The sequence below is a fragment of the Galeopterus variegatus genome, unplaced genomic scaffold, assembly GCF_000696425.1.
Source record: "Galeopterus variegatus unplaced genomic scaffold, G_variegatus-3.0.2 Scaffold2468, whole genome shotgun sequence".
In the NCBI taxonomy this organism is placed as follows: Eukaryota; Metazoa; Chordata; class Mammalia; order Dermoptera; family Cynocephalidae; genus Galeopterus; species Galeopterus variegatus.
The window spans coordinates 122,518-137,426 of NW_007728579.1; the positions used below are offsets into that span (position 1 = coordinate 122,518).

At 39.9% G+C, this 14,909-nt stretch overlaps 1 protein-coding gene across 2 annotated transcripts; it reads left to right on the plus strand.

Annotated features, from left to right (window-relative positions):
- The first annotated feature begins 719 nt into the window (after positions 1–719).
- FASTKD3 (FAST kinase domains 3) lies at positions 720–9,686 on the plus strand. Of its 2 annotated transcripts, XM_008581798.1 has the most exons (7): positions 720–811; positions 1,068–2,534; positions 3,152–3,237; positions 5,664–5,838; positions 7,152–7,221; positions 7,540–7,654; positions 9,329–9,686. In XM_008581798.1, exons 2-7 carry the CDS (start codon positions 1,097–1,099, stop codon positions 9,425–9,427), a joined length of 1,983 nt encoding a protein of 660 aa, XP_008580020.1. In that variant the 5' UTR covers positions 720–811; positions 1,068–1,096; the 3' UTR covers positions 9,428–9,686. The 2 variants fall into 2 exon arrangements, with proteins under 2 accessions (XP_008580020.1, XP_008580021.1); XM_008581799.1 differs by lacking the exons at positions 7,540–7,654; positions 9,329–9,686 and having other exon boundaries at positions 7,043–7,218.
- Positions 9,687–14,909: the final 5,223 nt, after the last annotated feature.

The following is a 14,909-nucleotide window of genomic DNA, read 5'->3' on the forward strand; positions in this document are numbered from 1 at the left end:
ACTGTACCTACTCAGCCAACCCCGAGCCCACGCGCACGGCCGAAGCGCGCATGCTCGGTACCCAGGACCAATAGGACCCTCCGGAGAGGAGCGGGACCAATCATAAAGCTTCAGGTGTGGGCGGGGCCAAGGTGGACTCCCGGGTCCGCGCATGCGCCGGACTGTTCGACCCCGCCCCTGCGTTCGCGTACGGAGACCCACGAGGCTCCGGTGCCTCCGCGGTGGTTCTGAACGCCCGGCTGCCGGAGCTTGGTAGGTGTCTGCGCGCGCTCTCAGTGTCGCTAGGTGCTGGCACTGTCCTGACCCGGCCGTCCCTCCTCCTCGGGCTGAGGCTGCCGCCCGGGGTGTGCGCGGAGATCCTCGGGGCGCCGGGTTCGGGGGCGCTCGGCCCGTGGGGACCTTTCATTGCAAGGAGGACGCGTCCCTGGGGCTCCCCGTCCCCTCCGTTCAGCCCACTCGTGTTCCCAGATCCCGCAGCGGGGTGTGGAGGCCTGGATGGGACGTCCCCTTACCCCGCTCGTTGACCTTCTTTGTTTTACTCTTTTTATTCTACTTTTTTCCCGTTTTCCGAGGCAGGTCTTTTCCTTCCTCAGCCCTAACCGCATTCTGACCCCGAGGGAAATCAACACCTCAGGGCCTTTCCTGCGCGTTTGGACCCTCGCCTTGTGCCGACCTACCCGAATTTTGCCCACTTGACTTGTTCCTTTTGAATAGCGAGAATTTGAGTCCCAGCTCCACCACCTGCCTGCCGAGTCCACTAGGCGAGGCACCTTCTCTGTGCTTCCGCTTCTTCCTCATCTGTAAAGTGAAGGTAAAAGCGCCTAATTCGTGTAAGTTAATACACATTATAGTACTTAGAGGGCCTGGCAAGTGATATCGATAATTGTTGTTAGATACCAGTCACTTCTCTAATCTCTCAGATTCAGAGATCCTGCTCTTCTGGTCCTTTTATTTTAGTCGAAAATTTTTATTAATCCCTTTTTTTCGGGTACTCATCCTTAGTGTCGGAAACGTTGATGTAGAGCGAGTCATGTTCTTAATGTTTTTGACCATTTTTTACTCTTTAGTCATCAAGAGAAGTCAAGAATCTGATGGCATGGCTTTAATCACCTTGCGGAGGAACTTTTATCGTTTGTCTGATGTTTGGATAAATAGAGCTCTGGCTGCTCTGAAAAATCAACCTATAAATCATGTTCACAAGGTAGTCAAGGAGCATCTGTGTCCTTGGTTCTGTTCACTACAACCTGAGCCTTTCAGGGTCAGGTTCCATCATGCCTGTTGTAAAAAGTTCCATTCAGAAAATGGAAATGACCTACATCCAGTTGGTGAGCCACTGTTTTCTCAAGTACACGACTGGGACAGGCTTGAACAAAATCTTAAAAATGAGGACGAACAGATCTTTTACAGGAGACTCAACAGTTTCACCTCATCAGAAGAAGTGTTAAGTTTTATAAGCACACTGGAAACCCTGTCTGATGCTATGGCAGCAGGAGCTTTACAACGGATTTGTGAAGTGGGAAAAAAAGATGATAATCAAAGGCTGCCAAAAGGAATACTGGAGAATAGCATCTTTCAGGCTCTTTGCTTTCGGTTTGAACATGAGCTCTCACATCTGTCAAACACGAGTTTGGTGACTGTTCTGCAGGCTCTGATTCTCTTGAGCATGGATCCTCAAAGTAGCCTGTTACTGAACCTAGTGGCAGAATGCCAAAATCGCCTCAAAAGAGGTGGCCTGGAAGTTCACAATCTTTGTATTCTTGGAGAAAGTCTGATTAGACTGCAAGGTCCAAGTTGTGTGACACTGGAACCGATTATATATCAACTGCAAGGTGAAAAATTGGAAACATTTACCCCAGAGGATATTGTGTCTCTTTACAGAATACTGCAAGCATGTACTGATAAAGTGGACCAACACCAGATCTTTTTAAATAAGATAAACAATTTCTCCCTTTCATTAGTTTCCAGCCTGAGTCCTAAATTGATTAGCCAAATGCTCACTGCCCTGGTTGTTCTTAATCAAACGCAGGCACTTCCTCTGGTTATAAAATTGGGTAAATATGTAGAGAGGCACATCCCTCAATTCACTGATGAAGAGCTTGTGAAAGTCTTAGAGGCTTTCATATATTTTGGGCACAGTGACAGATTTTTTACAAAAGCTCTAGAGCAACATGTAGCTGCCCTGTGTCTCACCTTGGACCCTGAAGTTGTCAGCAAAGTCATGGAGTACTGTGGGAGAAAACAGATTCTTTCAAAACCCATCTTCAATGCAGTGGCAGAAACTTTTGTTTGCCAATCAGAAAAATTTTCACCTAGTCAGATTTCTGAATTAATTGAACCATTCGGAAAACTCAATTATTTGCCACCGAACGCCTCTGCTCTATTTAGGAAGCTAGAAAATGTGCTATTCACTCATTTCAATTATTTTCCTCCCAAAACACTATTGAAACTTCTGCATTCGTGTTCACTTATTGAATGTCATCCAGTCAACTTTATGGCGAAAATATTCAGCCCTTTTTTTCTTCAGCGGCTGCAAGGTGAGTTGGCTATAAATTCTGACAGTTGGAAAAAATTAACATTTGAATTTGTAATGCTTTCAAGTCACATTCATACCTTTTACCTTGAGCAGTGCTTTGCCTTTATTTTTATTCCATGATACTCTGAAGATGAGATCTGAAGTTAGATACTTGTATAAACTCAGAATTAAAGAAGCTAGGACATTGTGTAGAGGGAGGAAAGCAGTTTTGGATAAATAGACTACGCTGCCCTAGCTGAGAAACTGCAGCATTCTTGTGGTAATAGCCACAATAACATGTTAGAGCCTTTGATGGGTGAGCAAAGATTGAGAGGATCCTGTTCACTTAACCCAAGGCCACCAAGTATGTCAGGTTTTTGGATCTCCATAATTGAAGAAAACTTCCACTAATTCTATGAATGTATTTTTTCACTTTCAGTTACATTTTGTAGCTAGGAGGTAGGATTCTTGGAAGTCAGTTTCACTGCTAACAAGAAAACAGCATAATTCTAACGATTTTGCTTCCCAGTGGAGTGAATATCAGTTTATTCAAGAACTGACATGTTCTTGATGTTCTCTTCTGTCATTTCATGTACCACAATTCAAACTTAATTATGACTGGGATGCTTTTTATTTCAGGTGAACAATCATATTTGGACAGATTGAATCTGGCACAACTAACTCAACTTTTCTTAACCTCAGTCCTAGAATGCCCTTTCTATAAGGTAAAAGCATGACCTGTGTGGCTTTATTTCCCTAACAGGGCAGTTTTCTTTTGTTCTCCCTGAACTATTTTAAGTTCCTTAATTTCTGATCTGTATCAGTAACCTCATTAAAAAGCAAAACTTTCATTTACTTGCAGTTAGTTGCCACTAGATAGCCTTTTCTTTGATAAATTGACTCCATTTCTGTGTTCTTGTCATTGAAGGACCAATTTTCTGCTGTGTAAGATTTCTTAGAAGGTTTTAATCAAGTGCTACAGGCATGTGAGTTACAGTACTCCTAGATTCCCTCTGAGGATTTTAAAAGGTTTTTGCATTCCCCATAACTGAGTCTCTGGACTGAACAAATCCTGAATTATTTCTGAGTGCATTTTTAATCCAAGCCAGAAATTTCTCTATTATCTGATAGAGTTTAGTTTCCCCTAGAGTTTGCTCTTCCCATAAAGTGCTATAAAGATTCACCCCCATAACTATCACAGACCCTGTGTAGAATCAGAAATGGTATACAGACTTGGCCATCCCCTGTCTGGTCCTCCGTACTTAACTTTGAATCACAGTTAAGAGTATCCAATTTTTGGAATAAGGTATAAGAATAGAAAAGCATCACTGTTTTCTTTAAAATATCATGAGCAGTGCTAAGGTATAAAAAGGTACATAATAGTTACACTCTTCGTCCACCCCTGAAGGAACAATGTTAGCAGTTTCTATGCCCCAGTGCATATAAATACATAAACACTGTCCAGTTTTTCTCTTTTCAAGGAATGGGACTGACTAATCAAAGTACAATTTGCTTTTATGCCCAGTATTTTGTGGGCATTCCTTGAGGCCGCTACATATAGATCAAATGCATTCTTTTTAAGAAAGTCATGATATTTCTTGGTATTTATTCTACCATTCCCCTATTAATGCACTTTCAGGTTTTTTCCAACTTTTGTCTCTATCAACAATGCATTGCAAAACAACAACATTAGCTATTATCTGTATTGCACATAAACATCCTTGTATAACCTATCATACTGGAGCCTTTTCATTTTTTTTAATCTGTAAACTAGATTTCTGAAAGTGGGATTACTGGGTTAATTTTTAATAGATATTGACAGATCTTTTTCCCTGGTAGTCGTGCATGTCACATTTCGCCAGTAATGAATGAAGGTGGACATGTATCTTTCACTTCTACTGCAGTGTTATTAGTCTTTTTAATTCTCGTTTACTTGGTGGAAAAGGGTTTTAGATCACATGTTGAAGTTGCATTTTAATGTGCAGTAATGAACTTGAGCATGTTTTCAAATGTTTATTGGCTGTTTACATTTTCTTCCAATTGCCTTTCTATACCGTAACTCATTTCTGTTGTTAGGTTGTTTGTCTTTTTTTTTTAGAACTCATTGTAAAACATCAATATTAACTATTATGTGTGTTGCACATATTTTCTCCTGGTTTGTAATTTTTTATTTTCTAAACTTAGTATTGTTTATGATGTCTTTTTTTTTTCAAGTTTTCTGTAGTCAAATCTGTCTTTTATGATTCTGAGTTTCCTATATCACTTAAGAATATTTCACCCCTACTAAGTTAATGCAAATACTTTACTAATTTTTTTAAAATAATGTTTTCTTATTTTACTTAGATCTTTAATCCAGCAGGAATTTATTTATTATTATTATTTATTAATTTATGTATTTAAATTAACATATGAAAATGTATATAATTATCATGTTCATGCTGTTTTGAGATATACATACCTTGTGGAATGGCTAAATCAAGCTAATTAACATGTTTTACCTCGCATATCATTGTTTGGTGGTGAGAACACTTAAACTCCACTCAGCAGTTTTCACGAATGTAATACATTGTTATTAACTGTAGTCACCTTGTTGTGCCACCTGGAATTTATTATAGTCTGTGATGTATGATAGAAGCTTAATTTAGTCCTTTTCCAGATGATAACCACTTTGCCAGCACCATTTATTATATCACTCTCTTTTTCTTACTAAATTGGAATGCCACCTTTATCACATTTACTATTAAAAACTTTAGTTGAGCAATTCTAAGGGTTCCAAACATGTTTCTTGAACAGTGAGCATTGTTATATTTGTCCTCCCTTCCTCTCTCTTTTCCATTTTGTTCTTCCCGTTCCTCCCCTTTCTTCCTTCCTTCCTTCCTTTTCTTTTTCTGCTTATGAAAGACCAATGTCTACTTTTAAAACACATTTAAACCCATTTAAAACACATTTAAAAGTTATTTTTGAACTCTAACAAGAATATTTTGCATTGTCATTTTAAGAAAAATATTCTAAGTTCTGAACAAAAATATTCTAAGTTCTTTACGCCTGTAAAGTAATTTTGCATCCAACTTTTATACCCAGGTAGTCTTCAATTTATTGTCTAGTTTTTTGTATCTTTTTTCTTTCTCATGTTTGCACATATGATTTTTAGGGTCCAAAACTTCTTCCTAAATATCAAGTGAGATCATTTATTACTTTATGCTGTTCCCTGGAGACTCCTATGGATTTTCAGCTGTATCAATCTGTGAAGACTGCACTGATTGACCTTTTAGGAGCAAGATTGTATTTTGCTTCAAAAGTGTTAACACCCTATTGTTATACGATAGGTAAGTAGTGTGGGGAGTTTTATTGCTGTTTTAAACCTCAGCATCCTATCCTTTTTGGAGACATATGGGACTAAGTAGCCATAAAAAGTCTTTGGAAATACAAGATGGAATAGTCCCTTCCCTGAAGGCACGTGGAAACAGTGGTTAGCAGTAGGGCTGTAGATTTAGGACTGTCTGAGTTTGAGTCTCACATATTTAGCCACATGGTAGCAGAATGTCCTGAGCAGAGTATTTAACCTTTTCCTGCTTGCTTCCTCTTCTGCAAAATGAAGAATAGTGACCACAAAGATTTGCTTAAGAACTAAATGAAATAATAATACCTGGAACATAGTAAATGCTTAGTAATTGTTAGCTGCTGTTGTAATCTAGGCCTGTGCTGTCCAAATATAGTAGCCACTAGTATGTGTGGCTATTTACATTTAAATTTAAAGTTTAGAATAATTGAAACTTCAATTTCTTAGTCACGAGCCACATTTCAAGTGCTCAGTGGCATTATGTGGCTCATGGCTGCCAGGTTGAATAGCACAGGTATAAATATTTCCATCATTGCAGAAAGTTCTACTGGACAGAGTGATTAGAGGGTCCAAGTCCTTCTGCCCTTAAAATTCTTTTAAATTGATGAGAAACAGAAAATCATTTCATGAAGGACAGTAGTTCATAGGCTTCAAGTGATCACAGCTCACTCCTCTCTGTCTTTACTGGGCTCTTGTTGTTGTTGTTGTTTTTGGCTGGCTGGTGCGGGATCTGAGCCCTTGACTTCGGTGTTGTAACACCACATTCTAACCTACTGAACTAACTGGCCACCCCTTCTGGGCTCTTTTTACAAAAAGACTGGCAGTACATCAGAGGGGAAGGACAGGGAAGTCTGTCAGTGCTCAGGGACCACATGTTGGGGTACAAAATGCTTTACGTACAATGGAGGCACTGCAAGCTTGACTGATAGAAGTTTCGAGTTACATACATGTGTAACTTTGCTTAACTTAAAGGGCTTTCTTCATTATCTGAGTTGAAGGATTTCCGCCACTTGTTACAAGAGGAAAGTGTGCATGAGCATGCATGGGGCTTGTCGCATCCCAGATACCGAGAACCTACTCTTGGTTTCAGTGTAGGGGAGCCTCTTTAATTTAAGGCTGACTTGATTGATCATAAAGCCAATTGAATTAAAATTCTCACCATTGTTTGGTTTGTGGTCATTACTTTGCAGCCTTCAGCCCAATTGATAAATGCAATGTGGAAGAAATCAGAACAAAGGAATACACGAAGATAGTGTTTGTGAGGGTATCACACGAAGAATTTTTCCTTTTTTTCACCAGATGTTGAAATTAAATTAGATGAAGATGGATTTGTATTGCCATTTACAGTTGATGAAGATGTCCATAAAAGGTAAAGAAAACTGTTGTAGTTCTTATAAGACTTGTTGAGGTTAATAAACAATCTTAAGAAGGTGAAAAAATAGACATGATTCTGAAATTAAAATACTACTTTACAGCATGCTATTTTGGAAATTCTTGTAATAGTTTATAAACATTAATATTAATAAAATTGAATGCTTTTTCAGTGAAGTATAGCCTATTCATGAATTATTTGAAAATAATATTGGCAGATAGTAATAGCCAAATCCCAAGTAAACTCTGGCAACTAAAAACAAACATTTTAGATTACTTTAAAAATTAAGATTCTTTCTCCTTTTTGATATTTCAGAGTAGCATTATGCATTGATGGGCCAAAAAGATTTTGCTCTAATAGCACACACTTACTAGGAAGAGAAGCTATTAAACAAAGACACCTACGGTTACTTGGTTATCAAGTTGTTCAGGTATGGCTTCATCTATTTATATTTTTCCAAAAGCAATTTGTGATTCAGATTTGCTTTTTCCAGGGTAGTATTAAAAGGTAAACTGAGGCATAATAAAATTTTAAAGAGTTTATTTGAGCCAACAGCGATTCATGAATCTCAGGCAGCACTAAAATGGAAATGGGTTGGGAGCTCTCCCAAGGAACACAAAGCGGGGGCTTTTATAGGAAGAACCCAAATAAAGCAAAGAAAATATTTGATTGTTTACAGTTATACCGTTGCCTTATTTGATCTATCTCACTGGAAAATCCCTAGTTACATAATTGTAAGTTTGTGGGATGCTTCTGATTGGTTAAGCTTAAGCTCTATTTTTCTCTAACACAGCATTTACAAGAAATGGCCCAAGTTAAATTTTGCTTACATTTGCAAGTTAAGCAAGGTCAAGCTTATTTTCAAGGCCTGACTGTCTGCACAAGGATTATTCAGGCCCAGTCTCCATTTTAATTTAACAGTACTAAGTGGCCTCCCAGCCCAATGGACCAAGAATCCTATGTGTAATTTAAATATCAACTTTTGTTAATTAGGCTTAAATCTCTTGATTCATATTTTGAAATACAGAATTTTCAAAGCTTAGGTTTTCCAAAAGTAGGGCATTCCTATTATTCATTATAAGCTATGCTAAACTCTGCTTTTAGAGTTACTAAATTATTACAATATCTATTTTGTTTTAATTTCCCCCTGATTTAATGAATAAAAATGGATAAGATGACCCATTAAAACTAGTATCTTCATCAACATGTAATGCTTAAGACCTTCTTTGTGTTTTCATTGTAGATTATGTAATAAGGTCTTGTGGGAAGGATCAGTAGCGAATATAAGTTAGAACTTCCAGAATGCTCGATGCTGTCTCTACTAGCCTGCTCTCGGGTTTTCTATCCAGTGGCTTTTTCCCCCTCCATCTTACACATCCCCAGATTGATTTTCCCAAAACTAATCATGACAGTGTGTGCCCGGAAACCTTTATTGTTTCTTTACTTGCCTGCAGAATAAAGTAAAAATTTCTCTGCATCTTAACGTCCAAGACCCTTCATGGTCTGCCGTAGCCAGGCCCTCCAGGCACATGCCCTACCGCAAAGCCCTCTGCTCCCAGCCGAGCGGCCTCTGCCCTTTCCTTGAGCTTCTCTTTTCTCTCTCCCCTGACCCCAAGTCCACTCCATTCTCTCTCCCCTTCCTCCCTTTGCCCATGCTGCTTCCACCGACAGACTGTTCTTCACCTGAGTATCTAAATTCTGGCTGTTCACCAACCCCCAGCTCAGGTTCACTTTTCACCCTCATCCAATTCAACGCCGACTCCCTCTCAATCACCGATCTAACGCTTGCCTTTTGTACTGTGTATTTTAACTTGCCACCTAATTTGTGAGCTTGCAGATAATAAGGGATCATGCCTGGTTCTTTATTTAGATATTCCACTTATTAATTCAGTAAGTATTTACTGAGCCCCTCCTATATGCTGGGCATCTTTCTAGGAACTGTGGATACAAGATGAATAAGCTGATTTGATCTTTGCCCTCCAGGAGCTTACGTTCTGTTGTGTGTAGAGGAGGCTGTGAGAAACAAATGAGGTAACAAAAAAAAAACCCAAAATATATCAGACTGTGAAGGATTGTGACCAATTTTATTTTCCTCCCTATACAGATTCCCTATCATGAGATCGAGATGCTAAAATCAAGATTGGAAGTGGTGAAATATTTACAAAGAAAACTATTTTCTCAAAACACTGGTGTTCATTGGTAACAAGAAGGAATACTGGCTTCAGAGCTCAGTGAAAGAACTTATGGGACTTGGTATAAAAAAATGATGTAATTGTGATTAGTCACTTTGCAGAATTATGTTTATAGACTGTCCAATCATCTGGACAGGGTCTGTAGTTTTCCTTATATCATGTATACATTTCTTATTTTAATTTAATACTGGTGTCATAGATACTTTTTATACATCAAACAGAATTGATGAAATACAATAAAGGAGTGTAATGAATACATGTTATTTTTAAGTCCTTTGTATTAGTTATCTGCTAACTGAAAATATTATGCTCTTTAGAGACCTTTGTTTTCTCTTCTCACAAATGTAAGGAAGAAGTTTTATCTCCCACTTCCTTTTTAAAAAAATTTTGTTAGTGGAAGTGATGTATGATAAGGAGAAGCAGCAATGAAATACAGACCATATAGAATTATGCAGAAATAACCCTTTAGTTAATAACATATATTAGTATGGGAAGCTATCTTTTTTTTTGGAGAGAAGTGAAAAAGCAACTTAATTTAGGTAGGGTTTCGGGGGAAGTGTTTGACTGGAGGGAGAACATTCTAAATTTGAAGTCAAGACTGAACTGAATTGTCATCAGTTCATTACATATGCTTCATTGTTCCACTATGGTCAGGTTAAAGTTTCAGGGGAGAAGAGAACTTAGGAGGCAGACTGCTGTAGTAGAAAGAGCTTTGGAGTTGGACATGCAGGTTCTACTATCAACTAGTGCTGTGACCTCGGACAAGGACAAGCTGCTATTTGTCATTCACTCACTCTGGTGAGGCCCTGCTGAGCACTTTAGCAAAAGGCCTGTGTGAGTCTCGGGTGCCCTCTGGTACAGAGATTGTTCCCATCTTACAGGTTAGTGGACCAGCTCAGAGAGGGTGAGTGTCCACAAGTTTCATCCGTCACTAGAGGTGAATGTGAGAGTTGAGTCTGGTCCTGAGAAGCAGTCGAGCATACTAAGAGTCCAGGTTCACGAATCCTACAGCTTGGGTTTCAGTTCCAGGACCTTGTACTTAAGTTTCCTGGGAGATAATTATATGTCATAATGGGGTTGTGTCTTTGTTTCCTAGAGCTGCTGCCACAGAGTAGCACAAACTGGTGGCTTAAAACAACGGAAATGTGTCACAGCTTTGGAGGCTAAAGGTTCAAAACCGAGGTGTCAGCAGGGCAATGCTCCCTATGAAGCTTCTATGGGAGGATCCTTTAGAAATGTATTGTGTCACAGCTTTGGAGGCTAAAGTTCAAAACCGAGGTGTCAGCAGGGCAATGCTCCCTATGAAGCTTCTATGGGAGGATCCTTTCTTGCTGCCTCTAGCTTCTGGTGTACCCAGACGTTCCTTAGTTTGTGGCAGCATAGCTAATCTACCTCCATCTTCATGTGGCCATCTTCTCTTTGTGTCTCTTTGTCCCTCTTTCTTCACATGGGCCCTTGTCTGTGTGTCTCCCTCTTCACATGGTGTTCTGCCTGTGTGGCTGTCTCTAGATTTCCCTCTTACAAGGATGTCAGGCTGAGCATAATGACCTCATCTTAACTTGATTAAGTCTGCAAAGACCCTTTGTCCAAATCAGGTCACATTCACACATACTGGGGGTTAGGACTTCAATATACCTTTTGTTGGAGAGGGAGAAGGGACCGAAATTAGTTAATGTACATAAAACACTTAGAAATATGCCTCACACAGAGTAAGCACACAGTGCACATTAGCTAGTATTTGAATTTCCACTTCAGCTTTTTGGGTCTGTTTATCTTCACAATAGGAAATGGAGATTAGATGAGCTCTAAGATCACTTTTGGAAGTATGCTTCTTTGATTACAGAGAAGGAAAGACAGTGGGAGCAAACAGAGATTGAACAGGGGAGAGGTGCCATAGATTCCAATGTGCCTGTGTTCCCAGGTAACCTTGCTGCTCACTCGGGGTCTAGCTTGACACGATTCTCACATCTTTCTAAAATCTTTGTAATTAGCTGATTTACATTTTTTCACAGCTTAGACTACTTGATATAGGTATTTTTGACTTTGAGTCTAAAATTTGTTTGGGATCATATCAGGCCTCAGGAACTCCTTTCATACTTCCTTGCTAAATTCTAGTCCTGTGTCATTTTATTCCTTCTGTGAGCTCTGGTTCCCTCCCCAGCCTCTGGTCTGCCCTCACTGAACTGTTTACCTCTCCCCACAATTCAGCTCACTGTTGCCATGAAACTCAACCCTGAACTATGGTGGTGAGGTTAACAGCTTACACTTTAAAGAGAGGGGCGAGACTTGGCCGACTGAATAGCCACACACAGAAGAAATGGCAATGTTATAAGTACTGTGAGGAAAAAGTACAGCCTGGAATCTTCATCTCCCTGTTCTGTTTATCTAAGTCTGTCTCATCCATTGTGACCTTTCTTCCTGGCTGCTCTAATCAATCAGTACTGTTCCCCCTGCACGTTCGTCACAACCTCTGTGAAGCCTGTATGTCACTTGGCTTTTCCCTACCCGCTTCACTTACTCACTCACCAGACACTAACCGAAGAGCTCGGATAGTGCTGGACAGGGCAGGATGCGAGAGCTGCAGGGGTGAGTAGGGAAGAACCCCTGCCCTGGGGTGGTAGACATGGGTGAGATCTTTCTTTCTTAGCTCCCAATTATGAGTGAGGACATGTGGTATTTCTCTTTCTGTGCCTGGCTTATTTCACTCAACATAATCTTCTCCGAGCTCAGCCATGTTACAGAGAACAGACCTATAGTTCGTTACTAGAGGTGAGAAGGCAGAGGGGGGTGGTTAGGGAGTAATTGGGTAAGGGACACAAAGAATAATTACAATTTGTGATGACAGCCATGCTAATAGTATTGATTTGATCATCATGTATGTACACAAGTACTCTGTACCCCATAAATATGTATAATCAAAAATAAATAGATGAAATGGATAAATTAAAAAAAAATTGGGGCGATCAACGAGTGAGCAGGGGACTAGCGGGAGAAGCAGCTGGTCCCCTCAAAGCACACACGAGACTCTGGGAACTCAAAGGCCTCAGGCCTGCCTGGGCGGTGCAAGAAGGCCTTGTGGAGTGATTCGTAAGCCGAACTTTAGAAGGAAGGAGAGGAGGGTCTGTGGGTGCAATCACTATGGCTGGAACCCAGTGCAAAGGATATAGGGAAGTCCCAGGGAAGGAGGCTAGGCCTAACCAGCACTGTTTAAAACAAATTTTAATTCTGAAAACATGCATGTGTGTGTTATTAAAATAATCTAGGCTAATAAACAGATATGAGATTGCTGGTTTCACCAACTGGAGTGAATTTGACAGACTTTATCAAATTATAAAGCTGAGTCCTTATAAACTGAATCTTTATGCCCTGAATTTTAAAGTCTAAACAAGCAAAAGTGATGTAAATATGCCTACTGCAATTACATATCCAGTCTGATAGTTCTGGGTACCATATGTGTGATGCTATTTTTTAATAAGGCATTTCTTTTTTCAAAAGAAAAGCAAAGAAGTAAAAATGGGTGAAAATAGGTCTTATTTACAAGCATAACCACTCTTGCTATCTTAATTTTCAAAAGAAAAGCAAAGAAGTAAAAATGGGTGAAAATAGGTCTTATTTACAAGCATAACCCTTGAAGCAACGGTGATGTTCTGTGGGTTTATCACTAGAGGGCAGCAAAGTTCAGGACATCGACCGACCTGCAGCAGTTGAAACTGGGTAACCATTGGAGGAAAGAGCCTGGGTTTGTGCATGCATGTCGGCGGCATGCAGGTGGGAGCTGTGAGGGGTGCGGTGGCAGTTCTGCCTGAATAAAACAGAGGCAGTTTTCCTTACCTTCCTCTAAGTAAGGAATGCACTTTGCCTGAACCAGGCCTAGACCCAAGAGGAAGGAAGAGATACCTGCTGGAGTGAGAATTCCTTAAGATGAGGATCATATCTGCCTTCTGAATTTAGGTATGCGTGGGTGCATGTGTGCACTTGGTGAATATTTGTTAAATGGAAGAAATAAAACAAGGAAGCGGTCAGTTCCCTCTAAAAATGATACACCCACCAGAAGACTGTGAATGCAAATCCAAGAAGGGATCTTGGCTCAGTGAGTAAACAAGGCAAATTGGCCTCTATAGGCTGAGATTTCCCCAAACTGGACATATATCCCGATCCATTTGGAGTCTAAATCCTTAGTGTAGGACAGTGGAATGAGACAGGCCTCCTAAGTTGTTTAGCCCAGTCCCTGGAAAATGGTAAATACTTAATAGACATTGGGTGTCGTTATTGCTAGTCCATGTGTTGTCTTTCATTCTCAGTTAACTTTATTATACAACTTGAGGTGAGGGTTCCTGTAAGGAACGGTCTGTAAGGAGGAACACGGCTGACTTGCTTGTCAGCATTTCTGGAGATACCTCTGTGAACCTGTGACAACTGCCTTCGTTAATTCACATCAAGGACATAGTGCTAAGACACGTTTTCTAAAACTTCTGCTATTTGAAATCCTCAGGTGGAACAACCCGCTGCTGCCTGCAAGTTCTGAGCCACATGGGTCATTTTGACACCCAGATATAACTTCAACTTCCAGCCCAATTGCAGAGTTTCAGATACAGGAGTTTGGGACACAACCTTCCACATTTATCTCAGCTTTGAGGATCCTGAGTCAGCTTCCCAGGCCAGGCTTAGCGTTAACTCTTTGGCACACAAACTTGCTGGGCTGTAGTCTCTCCAACCCAACTTCATTAAATTTTATCTATATCTACACTTCCCCAAAACCTGCAATAACCCCATCTATTCCTTTGTTTGGTTAGAGGCCTCTTGGTTCCTCTAGTGTGCAGTCTCCTTGTTAACACCAGTAGTAAACCTTATGTTTGTCTGTTGGGCTCCATCAAAAGAAATTGTGCCTTCATTTATTTGTGGTCCCATCTCAGAAAAAATAAACATCTCCGTGCCCAACAGTTCCCACAGGCTCTGGCATCTCATGCACACTGTTTGTGGGTTGAACTGATATTTTGGGTTCTGATGTTTGTAAGAAACAATATCTCTTAATAACTGTACTATTAACTTTGTTTATGGAAAATTTTAAACACACATAAGAGTTGAAATAATAGTCTAATGAATCCACGTGAATCCTCTAGTTGGCTTGAAAAATTTCCATAATTTTCATGTTTCATCTATTCTTTCTCTTTCTTTTTCTTTTTGTTTTTTACTGGAATCTTTCTAGAATAATTCAAGCTACCATATCATTTTATCCTAAATACTTCTGTATGCATCTATAACCAATAAACATTTTTTTCTCTTTTAACCAACCATTCAGCCATTATTGCAACTAGCAAAAACACTGATTCCCTGTCATTTAATACCTGTTCTATATTCTAAGTTCCCTGTGCTACCTCAAAAATAACTATTGATTTGTTTGAGTCAGGATCCAAACAAAGTCCACATATTAGTTTTAGATGTTATAGCGCACCTCTTAAGTCTCTGCTGTCTATAACTGCCCCTCTCTCACCT